Source organism: Castanea sativa, chromosome 3 (genome assembly GCF_040712315.1).
Source record: "Castanea sativa cultivar Marrone di Chiusa Pesio chromosome 3, ASM4071231v1".
NCBI classification, from domain to species: Eukaryota; Viridiplantae; Streptophyta; class Magnoliopsida; order Fagales; family Fagaceae; genus Castanea; species Castanea sativa.
In genome coordinates this window covers 75393-89417 of record NC_134015.1, presented here as the reverse complement: position 1 = coordinate 89417, position 14025 = coordinate 75393, and the positions used below count along the sequence as shown (strand labels likewise).

The 14025-nt window shown below is 32.7% G+C and overlaps 1 protein-coding gene across 1 annotated transcript; it reads right to left on the bottom strand.

The window, feature by feature from the left end:
- Positions 1 to 7487: 7487 nt before the first annotated feature.
- LOC142626857 (protein BEARSKIN2) lies at positions 7488 to 11532 on the bottom strand. The gene is made up of 3 exons (XM_075800564.1): positions 11347 to 11532; positions 8314 to 8591; positions 7488 to 8214 (listed from the first exon to the last, which is right to left on the bottom strand). The coding sequence occupies exons 1-3, from the start codon at positions 11507 to 11509 to the stop codon at positions 7555 to 7557; spliced, it is 1101 nt and encodes a 366-aa protein (XP_075656679.1). The 5' UTR covers positions 11510 to 11532; the 3' UTR covers positions 7488 to 7554.
- Between the last annotated feature and the right edge of the window lie 2493 nt (positions 11533 to 14025).

The following is a 14025-nucleotide window of genomic DNA, read 5'->3' as shown; positions in this document are numbered from 1 at the left end:
TGGGCCTTCTTTACTCATAACCCTAGACATATAAAAGAATTATTTTAAGGGCCATCAAAGTAAGCACAAGTTACACAAGCATTGAGCAAAGTCTGTTCAAGTAATTTATGACCGGAGACAAAGTTTTCCCTAGTTCATCTCTTTGTGAAGAAGCTGTTGTGTCTTTGCACTATAGGGTTTTGTAACTAAGCATCTTCTCGTTCTTCATTGTGAGGATGAACTGAAGAACTTTGCAGCCAACATCTTTCTCAAGTTGGTGATTGAAGTCGCGTATTGGGATCCGTGCAATTGGTTAGTCACGTACTGGGAGTTGTACATTGAAATGAGAGATTGTCACTATAGAACAAGTCCAATTGGGTATTGGGGGTAAGGATTCAACTATAGGTTGGTATAAGGTACTGAGATTCATTTACTTGTAACCGCTTGTTGTGATAATAGTGGATTCTCGAGAGTGGTGGCTGTAAAATCACCAGGTGAGGTTTTTGCCTTGGAGGTTTTCCCCATTTGTAAACAAATCACCATGTCAATTTATTTTTCGCTGCACTTTAGTTTATTGGTGATTTGTTTGTACTACCACGCGTTTGCATGTTAATTTGATTAATTCATAAACTTGGCTAATTAATCAATTTAATCCATCATAAGGGGTCAATACGTTTTTGGCCTATCAAATGAAATTACATATCAATTTTGAGTAAAAAAAAAAAAGTTTGAAAAATTCATATTAGTTTTGAGAGTTAAAAAAAAATCAGATTTGCATTTAATGAAAAAACAGATAAGTTTTTGGAGTTTAGAAAAAAATCAAATATACATTTAATGAAAATACAAATCAGTTTGGAGTTAAAAAAAATCAGATATGAAAAATTCAGATTAGTTTTGAGAGTTAAAAAGGATCAGATTTGTATTTAATGAAAATACATATCAATTTTTATGTTTTAGAAAAATCAGATCTGAAAAATTCAGATCAGTTTTGTGTGTTTAAAGAAATCTTTGACAGTCAGCAGATTTTGAGATTCAAGAAAGAAATCACGACAAACAATCTTCCGAGGACATATTTAAAGAAAAATTTCAAACAAAACATGGCAATTATATCAAGAACCAGAAATAATCAAACATCTTAACCTATTCATGCATCATCAAACAAAATTAATAAAGAAGAACAGAAAAAAAGAAAAGAAATAGAATACCTCTTGCATGAGCATGCTCTTTTTAGTGAAAGAATATTTTAGGATTCAAAAAAATTTATTCAACTCTTTGAAGCCTAAAATACTTCGCTTACAAAAAAAAAAAATCCTAAGGCAGGAGCCTCCAGAACATCTTTAACATAAGGGAGAATTGAAAAGAAGAGAAAAGCCAAAAGGAGGGGGGGTCAGAAAGTGTGAAAAAGTGTGCTGAATTTTTAGAGGCTACCTCTATTTATAGAGGCTGCGATGCTTAAAAAAATTAGCTAAATGATCAGATGCAAGCTGGGACATGTCCTTATCTCTAAAAAATCGAAAAGGGAAAGGTTTATCTTAATGCAAGAGTCCTTGGGCCGGTCCTCGAATTTGTGCCAATTGGCACTTGAGAAGTGCCGATTAGCACTCCAAGAGTGCCGAATGGCCCTTTTAGGTGTTGGACCCGTGTTTGAGTTTTGGTCCACTTTGTGATAGGTCAAAAATGTATTGATTCCTTATAATAAATTAACCAATTAATTAGCCAAGTGCATTAATTAGGTTCTATTATATGGAATGAGCATGGTAGCACAAACATATCACCAAATAACTAAATATGCAGCGGAAATTAAATGACACGGTGATTTGTTTACGAATGGGGAAAACTTACACAGCAAAAACTCCATCGGGTGATTTTAAGGTCACCACTCTCGAGAACCACTATTATCAAAACAAGCGGTTAAAAGTAAAAAAAATCTCAGTACCTTATACCAATCTATAGTTGAACTCTTACCCCAATACCCAATTGGACTTGTTTTGTAGTGACAATCTCTCCTTGTATTGCCAATCTCTCCTTGTATTGCACTGCTCCTAGTACGTGACTAATCAAAAGATGCATGGATCCCAGTATGCGACTTTATCACCAACTTGAGAAGGATGTTGGTTGCAAAGTTCTTCAGTTCATCACACAATGAAGATCATGAAGTTGCTTGGTCACAAAATCCTATGGTGTACAAACACAGCAACTTCTTCAAGAACTAGGGCAAACTAGGTTTCCGGTCACACTTGTGGAATTATGCTCTTGTGCAACTGTGATATTGACTGTGCAACCTGATACGGCTCTTAAAATAATCTTTATAAATGTTTAGGGTTGTGAGAAAAGAAAGCCCAAATACATACTCATGGATTGGATGAAAAACAGTCCTGAAAAACTGAGTTTCATAAACCTCAATAGATAGCCATCTATCGAGCTATAACTGTTGAGCCACAGACTTCAACAGCTTTTAAACCTTGATAGATATTAGCTGTTGAGATTTAAAATCCAGTAGTTCTTCACATCATTCTTGGACAGACTTACATGGCTTTAACACTTGAACTTGAAGCCTTGTTTCTTGAAGTATTTAACATATCCTAGATCTACCAAATTACAAGTAACGTGTGTTTTGTCAAAAGATTAGTCAATACATAAAATGTTGACATATGTTCCTAACATCAAATCACATATGTCCTAACACTTTAGACTCTTTTTTGAGGTTTTTTGAGATGGGACTTGCACTTAATTGCGTTTTTAATCCGTATTCTAAAAATTAAACCATTTTTCTAGATATTCAGGTCTTTACAATGATGATTATCTTGTAGATAAACACTCGAAAAAGTATTGATTATCTACAATTTTGTTGTCATCTGATTATCCACCTTATTCCTATACAAGCAAGTCTATTTTTAACAGTAACTAACAACCAATCACAAAATTATTAAATTAATTTTAATTGACTAGCCAATTAGAATTAATTTAAGTTAATCATGTGTGGTTGGTTCCACCTAAATAAAATGCATGTAGATCGTGCAAACTTTATTATGTGATATCTTTCAATCTGACGGTTTGATTTGGAAATCTGGCATACCGTCACGACCGTCAAAACCTCAAGATCATTTTTAAGATTTGAAATGAATAAATTAATATATGTAATGCAACTCTAAATTTTGGATAAATGAATGGTCATTCTAGTCATCTTCCTTTATTAAATTATGAGTGCAAAATCAAGTGTTTGCAATATATATATCAAATGTGTCAAATTACACATTTTTAGAGTAAATTTCTCTGAGATCTAATTGCTCCTTTTGTATTTGATATGTATAACTCCTTTATTAAAATTCTTGTAATTTAATGGTATTGTCCAATTCTTTTAATTAAAAAAAAACCCTAATTCTAGTAGCTCATGATGCTTTTAGCTTCCGTAAATTGAGATAAAAAAACTTTTGCCACTCATGACAAAGAACTAGCTAATTAGATTTTCAGTAAAAACTTCTTTACAAAAATCAAAATTACACCTTTTTAGTTTGACCAAAATTCAATTCAGTCATTTGACTTCACTTTTGTTCAATTGAGCCTTCTATGTTTCGAACTCGTTCAATAAAGGCCTCCCATTCACTTTTGTTAACTAGTTGCCGTTAAGTGTCCAATTTTGATTTTTTTTAAATAATTTTTTTAATTAAAAAATTAAAAAATTAAATTTTTTTTTTCTGTGTGTGTTCTTTCCTTCTTTTTTCTTTTCAGATAACTGTTTTTATTACAGAGCACATTTGGCTTGATGGTCACTCCAAGCAACCAGAAAACGATTTCACCACTTTTTAAGTCAACTACACATCATCCCCACTTATTTCATGTTAGGAATTCATGGGTAGAACTCACCCTTGAAAACCGGCTTGCGAGAGGAGAGTGCCCAAAAACTTATAAACACATGGTTAAACTACACTTAATCTATATGGAACATTAAGGTCATTCGGTGACTCCACTTAACAACTAGTTAATAGAAGTGAATGGAAAGCTTTAATTTAACAAATTTGAAACATAGAAGACTCAATTGAATGAAAGTGAAGTTTCTTTCCTGAATTGAATTTTGGTTAAACTTAGATAGTGTAATTTATATTTTTGCCAAAACATTTTTTTTCCTTCATTCACATTGGGTCTCTCAAATGTCATATGTTGGTATGCTTTAGCATATATCGAAGCTCCAAAAACCCCCATTACCCGGTCTTCCAATTGTAAAAAAATTTACAATTGTGCTATAGTGTTATCCTAAATGTATGATGGTACTGTAGCTCAATTGCAAAAATAAAATATTGCTTTTTATTCATCCTCTTCCTTAACTCACTTCCCTCTCTTCAGTCTTCATCACTCTCTCTTTAGTCTTCAGTCTTCACTCTTCACCATTTTATTTTTTTTTCTCTCATCGCCTACCTCTCTTCGCTTACCCATCTTCAATCTTCGCCGACCTATAGGTGGTTATGAGTTGTTCGCGGGTTTGGCTGAGTTTTGGGTTTGATGGGTTTTAGGTCTAATGGGTTTCAAGATCAGTTTGTTCTGGGTTGTTGATGGGTTGATCTGTGGTTGATGGTTTTGGTTGCAAAATAGGTGTGGGTCTAGTGGGTTACGAGATCGGCGTGGGTTTGGTGGTTGCGAGGTTGGTGTGGATTGGTGTGGGTGGTGTTGGCCGTGGGTGATGGGTTTTGGTCGTGGGTATGGGTGGTGCTAGGTTTGCTTGCTAAGGGGTTGGGTTTGCTTGCCGTGGGTGGTTTTGGGTTTGCTTCTTTTTCTAGTGGTGGTGGGTTTGATGAGTGTGGGTGTGGTTGGGTTTGTGATTGATGGTAGTGAAGGTGGTGATTGATGGTAGCAGAGGTGGCGATTGATGGTGGTGGTTTTAAGGGTTATTGATCGCTTGCTAATCTATTGTGGTTGTTTAAATGTTTAATTTAGCTGCTTGAAAGTTTAGTTTTTAGGCAATGAGGTAGTGGTGGTTTGTTTGAGTCTGGTAGCTTTTTTGGGTTTGTTTGTGGTGGTGGTGATGGGAGTAGGTGGTTGCAGTGGCAGGGGAACAGAGATAGCAGAGACAGGAGAGAATGGAGATGGATTTGAGATATATTATTTTATTTGTAGATATATTTTTTTAATGTGTTGTATGAGAAAATAAAAATTGAAATGTTGGGTGAGTTATAAGATGGTATGGTATAAGAAATAAAATAGATCTTGAGATGATAAAATAGAATAATTGGAAGATGGCGGATACGAGGGGGCAAAAGCTCTTATAGACCAGAACTTCTTTTTAAAATCACTGGAGTGTTATATGCAAGACACCTAGCTTTCTGAAATCATTGGCCTCTGTGAGCATTAAAGAACCCTTGATCAAAACACCATATATAAATCAGACAGTATAATAATAAAAGTTATACATTGCAAATCCCAAGAGTCCATCTTATTAAAGTCCACCTCTCTAAAGGTTATTGATATGAAAATTTTAACGGCCGATACTACGACACCATATATTGACTATTCTTTCTAATCCAGAAATAAAATAAATAAATTGACTATTCTTTATTGTTTGGGCTATTTTTATTGATATTTGGGCTAATTTTTATTTTTATTATGAGATTTTATTATTTTTTTTGAAACCCATTTGAATCTTTTTTGTTTGTTTAAGATGTTATGAATTATATTTGAAAGGTCAAAATTATTTTTGTTGACCTCAAATTCTTAGAATTTTCAAGTTAGAATGTTCAATATTTATTTTTCAGGTAGACAAAACAAAAAAAAATTGTCATTTTGGAAAAATTAATCCTTGTGTTTCACAATCTCAATATTTGTTATAATTCATCAAAAATACATGTTATAATTAGCGACGTAACTAAAATTTCATCTTTGGTACGTAGGCGGCCAAAGTAAGAAGAAAAAAAAAAAATCAAAATTAAGAATGGGCATATAAAGCTAGCATATTTATAGTGCTAAAAATAAAATACAAATAAAAGAAGGTGCATAATAATTATTTCTTAACACATTTAACTTAGTCACTATGAAAAAGCAACTCAATATTCTTTAAAATTCTAAAAATGATTTATGATTAATTTCATAATAAGTTTTACAGTAATTTTCAATGGCTCTAATGCTAGAGGCTACTCTAAATTTTCCTATATAAACAAAATTAATTATGTTGTCATATCCAATATAGAACCTAACCCAAATTATAAAAAAAAAAAAAAGATTAATTGATAACTATTACAAATCTACGATGAGAGAAAATATAATTTAGAGAATGAGTAAAAATGAAATAATTGACATGAAAATAGCATTTTTAATTCGACTATATTGGAATTACTCAATATTAGATTTCACTCATGGTTGAGTAAAAGTTCTACTATGTGCATCCTAGTGATTACAGTTGTGAACAAAAGACTTTCATGTTTGCTATACCTATGATTGAGTAAAGAGCACTTTACTGACGATGGTAATGCATAATACTTGGATTGTAAGAAAAAGACTTCCGTTCAAGTGGCGGGTAGACTAACCAGAGAGTAACACAATTGTGCCAGCTTCAAACTACTATATCATACATATTTTAATCTAAATTGGGTCAAATTTATATTCTTTTTAGATCTAAGATATCTACTTTCCAATGAAATAATTTTACACAGAAAATCATTATGGTGCAAAAGATATGAGTAAAGGACCATCAATTTATTATCTCTTAGTGTTTCAAAATCTTGCTATCTTTGAGAAACTTCCGACCAAGCTTCAACCTTTACAAAATTTTATTGATACAACTTAATATCCTTTTTTGTACTAGAATTTTCCCAAAAAAGAAAAACTATAAATCCTAATAAAATTGAAATTATACAACACATTTAAGCTTTAATTAGCTTTACTAATAGTGGAAAACTTTATCTACAAAATCTGGGTCCGTTTGGTATATGTATTTAAACACATGTTTTTAGTTTTTAAACAACATTACACGTATTTCTATATACTTTTTCATCTACACATATTCTCAAAAAAATTGAAAACTGTTATTTAAACACACATACCAAACGGACCTTATGTATCTAATAGATAAAAAAACTTATTAATTATAACTAGAAAGTGTTTGAAGTTGAGTAAAATCATGAAAATATGTCTCATTGATTCATTTAAACTGACACACATGAAAATTGAAAAAATGTCTCATGATTTCCATCAATATCGGCAAAACTATTTTGGTGGATAATCTCTTTCAAACCCACCCCCTCCACCTTATGGTTGTACATGCTAAACCCAAAAATAAAAATGCATGAGTTCATTATCTGAAGATTGGATTTAAAGAAAAGAAAAAGAAGAAGAAAAAAGCTATAATACAGATTGAGAGAAAATCTTACACCGAATCAATCAAATTTACTATTAAAATGTTCTGTAAACAATTAATGTGATAATGTTCGAATAAATGAGTAAAAAAAATCAAAATGAAAAAGCAATATACTTCAATCACACTAGTATAGACTTAGATTTTCTTTTAATTTTTTTTTTTTCAGATTTGTTTGCGGTTGATTAGAGACATAATAATGTACGGCAGCCCTAATGCATCCATATTAATTTGCCCTATTTACCATAGCCCCAAAGGTCCATCTCTCCGCGCAATGATAGCTGATTAATTTGGTGCGTAGACGATGCGTTTGCATCCTCAAACCTCACCCCTTTGGATGATTCTTCATTTCCAAGATGAGAAGTGACAAGGCGATCGAGCATAGTCCATTCATTAATGCCCTCATGATCATCTCTCCCAGCTGTTACAATTTGTTGATGAGTTGGCTCACACGTACCCACCTCTAAGCCAGGCTCACAAGTTTGGTACCGGAGGCTCTCACTGCCACTCTCACAATCTCTAGGGTTTGACATGAGTTGCTTGACCACGACAGGTGTGTCAGAAGGGATGGTGGAGTAGTCATAGCCGCCGCCGAGGGGCTTGAGGGATGGAATAAGGGGTTGGGATTGGAAAAGTGAGTATTGAGAAGAAGCTGCTGCTGGAATGTGGGTGTAGTGGAGTGCTAGTTCAGGCTCAAAGCTTGGTTGGTTACCGTTGTTGTGTTGTTGTCGAGTACTTAGGTATTGGTTGTCTCTGTGCATGAACGTGCGAGGTTGATTGGTGCTTAATGTGTTAATGTTGAGCTGTTGATCAGAGTTTATGATTGAGCCTCCTTCATTCCCAACTTTGAATAGATTCTTTTTCTTGAACACTCTGCATACCACCCAGCCATCTTCCTACACAAATTATTAATGCATGCATGCAATTAAAATCTATAAAATCATGTGAAACTAAAAGAACTGGTTAAAGTAAGAGAGAGGGAGAGAGAGAGTTACATTGCAGTTTTCTTGAGGATCATCACCATCTTCAAGCCTGTACTCATGCATGATCCAGTCAGTCTTCTGTCCGTGGGGAGCTCTCCCCCTATAGAAAACAAGCGTTTTCCTCATACCAATCTTCTTGTAGCTGTTCCTAATGCATTTATCCCTCCCTGTTGCCTTCCAGAACCCAGCATTTGTCGCTCTATTTGTTCTTGATCCTGTTGGGTATTTTCTGTCCTTGTGACTGAAGAAGTACCACTCGTTTTGGGGTGTCGACCCAATCTTACATCTCTCTAAACATACATGCACAACCAAATTAAGCAATAACACCAATATCTTGATGAGCAACTTGTACTTTATAATGGATATGTAAAAAGTAACCGAATTTGTTTAGTGTTTTATAGCTTAGTAGTATAGTAGGAGAACTCAGGTTCAAATATTTTTCTCCATGTTATCGTTACTATCGAAATATTAATTAATATATATATTGTTTTAAAATCTTGAATATATCCCATTTTTCTATTGCATGACATGTATCATGGTACTTCTCCTTGCATCAAGTGAACTTTCGGCTAATACTTTTTTCACTCTTATCATTATATATTTACATTGTAAGTTGTGATATGTTCACCACACGAGAAAGCCAAAATCTTGGAGAAAGACCAACTGATATTTTTTTTTTACTCTATTAGTGTCCTTGCGAATAAGATGAATTAATAAAGGCATGTTAAAATTGTTCTTTACGCCGGGTTTAAGAATAAAATTTCTTGAATATCGTGATCTTTTATGGCATTCATTCAGTAGATACATTTTATGCTTAGGAATCTGATTGGATGTGCATCCCTGGTCAAAAATATATTTTCGCCATTGCGAATGCCATTTAGTTACAAATTCTGCAGCACAAGACACATAGTAGGTTTGATTCCTATATAATCACAAACTTCTTTAAAATGCGCATAAATAAGCACCCAGGATATATCATTGTATAATACTTTATAATCCTTATTAAACATCAAGAAAAAAAGTGCAAAAACATTCATTTTAGTGTTTTAGTAAGAAGCAGTTAATACTTTTGATTCCTACTTGATAATAGATTAAGCTATAGCAAGATTAAATATAGTCAACTAGGTCACAATAGGCATTGAAATAAATTTCATGGTATTTCCAACAAAAATAATCATTAGACCAGGTTTGAAAATCATTGGACGAATAATCTTTAACACGCTATGTGGAAAATTATCAGACTATAAACTTTTTTTTTTTTATTTTTACAAGTTCTGTAACTTATTAAATAGGTGATGTGACTAAAAATATAGGTGTATAGTCTTTTTAAATACCATGCAGTGAATTGAAAGAAGTTTTCCCATCTAATTTGGAGGTAACCTTTTATATCATCATTACAGTGTACTAAACATGCTCCACATTATCTAAATAGGTGTTATAATTATGGACAGAATTAAAATTTCATCTTAGCAGGCCAAAGTAGAAAAAAAAATTAAAATTGAAAATCTGAATAAAACTTGCATCTATTCAGTGCTAACAACAAAATTTAAATAAAAGAAAATGCACAATAATTGATTAATTCTTAACTCATTTAAATTTAATCATCTATAAACATGTAGGTCAAGTTTTTAAGCTGTATTATGTTTTGCTTTTGTCAATAAGATTGCACAAAAGAGAAAAATAGGTCAACATTCTTTAAGATCCTAAAATGATTTAAAATTGATTTTATAGTAAATTTTATGGTAATTCTCAGTGACTCTAAAGCAAGAGGATACCCTAAATTTTCTTCTATAAACAAAATTATATTGCCATATCCTAATGGCACCTAATTCCAAACCCAAATTATAAATAATTGATAAATTGAAGACTGCCAATGAGAGAAACAATAATTTTGAGAAAATGTAAAAACCATCAACTGGCACGAAAATACTGCTTTCACTCAGACTTTATTACTCAATATTATATTTTATCGACAAAAACTAAAAAAGATAAAAATATTTTGAGTATTATTTTTTTCCCTTTTTTTCATATCATAATATCGACAATTAAACTTACACACATAGTTAGCCTCTACTTTCTCTATTATTTTTTTTTTGAAATTAATAATATAATTAGGAAAATAAGTTATATATTTTGCAATCAAAAATTTTAAGCATTTTGTAGTCACAATAATTGCTGAAATTTTTTTAAGTATATTTAATTTAAAAAAAAGATTAAGTATGTATTCTTGTATGTCAAAAGTAGATAGGTTTGTGACACCCAAAAAATTAAAAAGGGAAGATAACACTTTTGATTCCTACTTGATAATAAATTAGGCTAGCAAGAATTAACGAAAATTAATTAAGTCACCACAAGTCATAAAATTAATTTCGCCAATGAGTTGACACATTATGTCATTTACAATAATAACGTTTAAGATTTGAATTTCTTCTCCCACACATAGGATGTATACAAAAAATAAATTCATAAGATAAATATCAAAGTGTAATATTAGTACTACGTTCATATAAACCCATGTTAAGAGATGTAAAGGCCTCAAAGTCGTGGTATTGATATTATTGCTGTTTTTGGCATTTCCATTCATATTATTGATAGGGGTTTTGGTGTATTTGGAAGCATGAACTTTTAATTTAAACCATGCCCCGCTTTTCTTCCCTAATTACAATTAATTGACTAACAGTTACACGGTATATTTTTCTAAAATTACATGTATGTATTTAATGGTTGATTGAGAAGGGGAGCCATCCCCTAAATACTTAAAAATTATGCAATAAATTATTTTAAAAAAAATCTTTAGTATGTATGAATTAAAAAAAATTTAGAAGAAAAAAAAAATTATGTATTCTTATACATATGAAAGCAAATTAAGTAGGTTTATGACACCCTAGTTAGAATTCAGGCTAATGACAAAGCTCTAGCTAATTTGATTTTCAGTAAAAACTTCTTTCTGAAATCATTAGAGTGTGGTGATATATATACACAACCCCATGATCGAAGCACCTTGCAGATATATATAAGCAAGACAGTATAATAAAAGGTTTTTACCTTGCAACTCCCAAGGTTCCATCTTATTCAAGTCCACCTCTCTAATGACCTCCATATCAAACTTCTGAAACGATACCTTCTTCTTCAAGTAGTAGTGAAGCAGCTCTTCGTCTGTTGGATGGAATCGGAACCCTGGAGGCACACCACCGCTGGATGAAGCCATTACACCACAGCTAAGGATGGATCGAGAATATGTCAATTAATTAAAGTCTCTCTCTAAAGTCTAAAACTTCCTCTTTAAGTTGAGCAATCAATTTAATTCTACGTAGGGATACCGTCATGCATTGCTACTTATATATTACAATTGGTGTCAAAGGAGAGTATGGTAAGTGATGTGAAATTTTGACGGCCGGTGACTACGCCGGCGGGAGTGGATAAAGCTATCGTAAAAACTAAGTCATTTTTTTTTTCTTTCCTTTTTTAATTTAAGAAAACGTAAAAAGTAAGTCTAAGGAATGAATGAATGATATACTGAGACTAGAACAACCAAATTTTTAGCTGGAGTCTGTCTAACATTGAGGAAATGGTACCGCCCACGGTACCACGCTCTCTGCTAATTACCATACAAATGTTTCAACTATCTATTTAATTGATAAAATAACTGTTTTTAATCTTTAGATGATCCCAAGAAAATAAAAATATATATAATTATGGGATATTTGATTGTTCCGAAAGCAAGGTTTGGAAAAATAGCTACTGAACTTTCTTGGGATTTTCATAATTGATTGGATGGCAGGAATTTTATATGGATATTTATATCATTTTTGTTGACCCTAATAATATAATGCTAGAGATGCAGTCGCCATAGTTTGGGCTTGCACATGTGAATATGACCTTGAGAGCATTCAGAATAATCACTTGATTAAAATGCACTCCTTTTTCTTCTTCTTTAATCTTCAAAAATATTATTCTTTTTTTGTCATGGGTTCATACATATATAACTGTAATAAGATATGTTTTAAGGATATGTAGGTCTATTTGAGCTAATTTTTCAATTTTTTCTACTCACTATTTTAGAGAATTGAACCAACCACCTTTACAGGAATAAGAGAGACTCATCCGAAGAGTTAACTTTTTACTACAAAGCCAAAATTGAAAACACCCTAGGCCCCTAAACTTCTTGATGAGGACTATTTTTTCATGCCACATGGCATTGTTTTATTAGTAACCCATACTACATCAACATATTATTGAATTTTGAGTAAATCTCCTTTAAAACCCAAAATAAGCTTATATTTTATTCAACTATATGGATTGAGCTCATATGCATGACCCACAAGATCCTTACTTTAAAAGGCAGATTCATAGTCCATATTTCCTTTTCATTAATTGGGATCATAACCCACGACATCATCAACATCAGCATATAGATCGGACTCAAGCAATGAATCAAAACTCATGGCACATATTATCTCTCTCATATTCATGGAATATGATTTCTCCAACAAAAGCTTATATTTACACAAAATGACAACAAAACTCAAGGTACGTTATCTCATCTTTGGCTCATGATCCAAGCTCATGAGTCTCTTTGAGAAAATTTTGGGAGTCGTGATTTGGAGAGTCAAGAGGTATGTTTAGTAAAGCTCCAGCGGTTTAAAGTTGATAAAAGAAACATGTTACTTGACAAGTCTTCTCCAACTTCCTAAACTCAAGTTAGTGTGCAACGAGTAACATATGCTAAGCCTTTCTTATCACGTAATACTTAAAATGATAAAACTCTCCATTGATCTATTCCTAAAATTTAATATTTATCATATGACTAATACTCAAAAACTCTAGCCATCTAAATGCTGACAAAATAACTATTTATTCAATCTCCAACTATTCCTATATGAATTTGGAAACCTAACACTACAAAAAAACTGGACTATTATGGAAGGGCCAAAGCCTTGCGCTACCGCAATAGCTCTATTGCGGTAGTAACCAAAAACGCCACTATAGATACATCTTTTATTGGCGTTTTTGGTTTTTTGCAGCGGGCGGAAAATTTCCATCATATGAGGTCAAAATTCGTGTCAATTGACTTTTAACGGCGGTTTTGCCTGCTGCTATACGAAACCAATTAAAACGGATTCATTGAACTTTTAGCGGCGGGGAGAAACACCGCTATATGTGTAAACCTTTTAGCGGCGGGCAAAAACGCCGCCATATGGCATCATTTAAATCATAATATATGCACCTTTAGCAGCGTTTTTTGACCGCCGCTATAGGTTTTTTTTTTTTCCCCGCAGGTATTAAAAACACTATTTTTTTTTATAGACCTGTTACAAAGAACTTGTAGTAGTTTTAGCTCTACTAACACAATACCACAAATGCAATTAATTAACAACACCACAAATGTTTCCAAACTAACGTAATATTAACATAGAAATATATTATCAAATACATATAACATTGTCTATAACTGTAAGTGCACAATTGCACCTGGACCCAAAGACAACTACGGGCTCAGGCCCAATGAGCCTTAGACAATAAAATTTGTAGAGCGTGGGCTTGAAACCTAGATTAGAAGTGCTGAGAACTTGATAACGGGCTAAGAGTTACAAACACATGTAAATAACAAAAGATAATTGTAAATAGGCCTCCTCGGACGTAAGCTGAGGACTACTTCTGTATTACTTCTGTTTCTTAGTTAAAGGTTACAGTTCTTAGTTTCTTTTTTTTTTTTCGATCCCC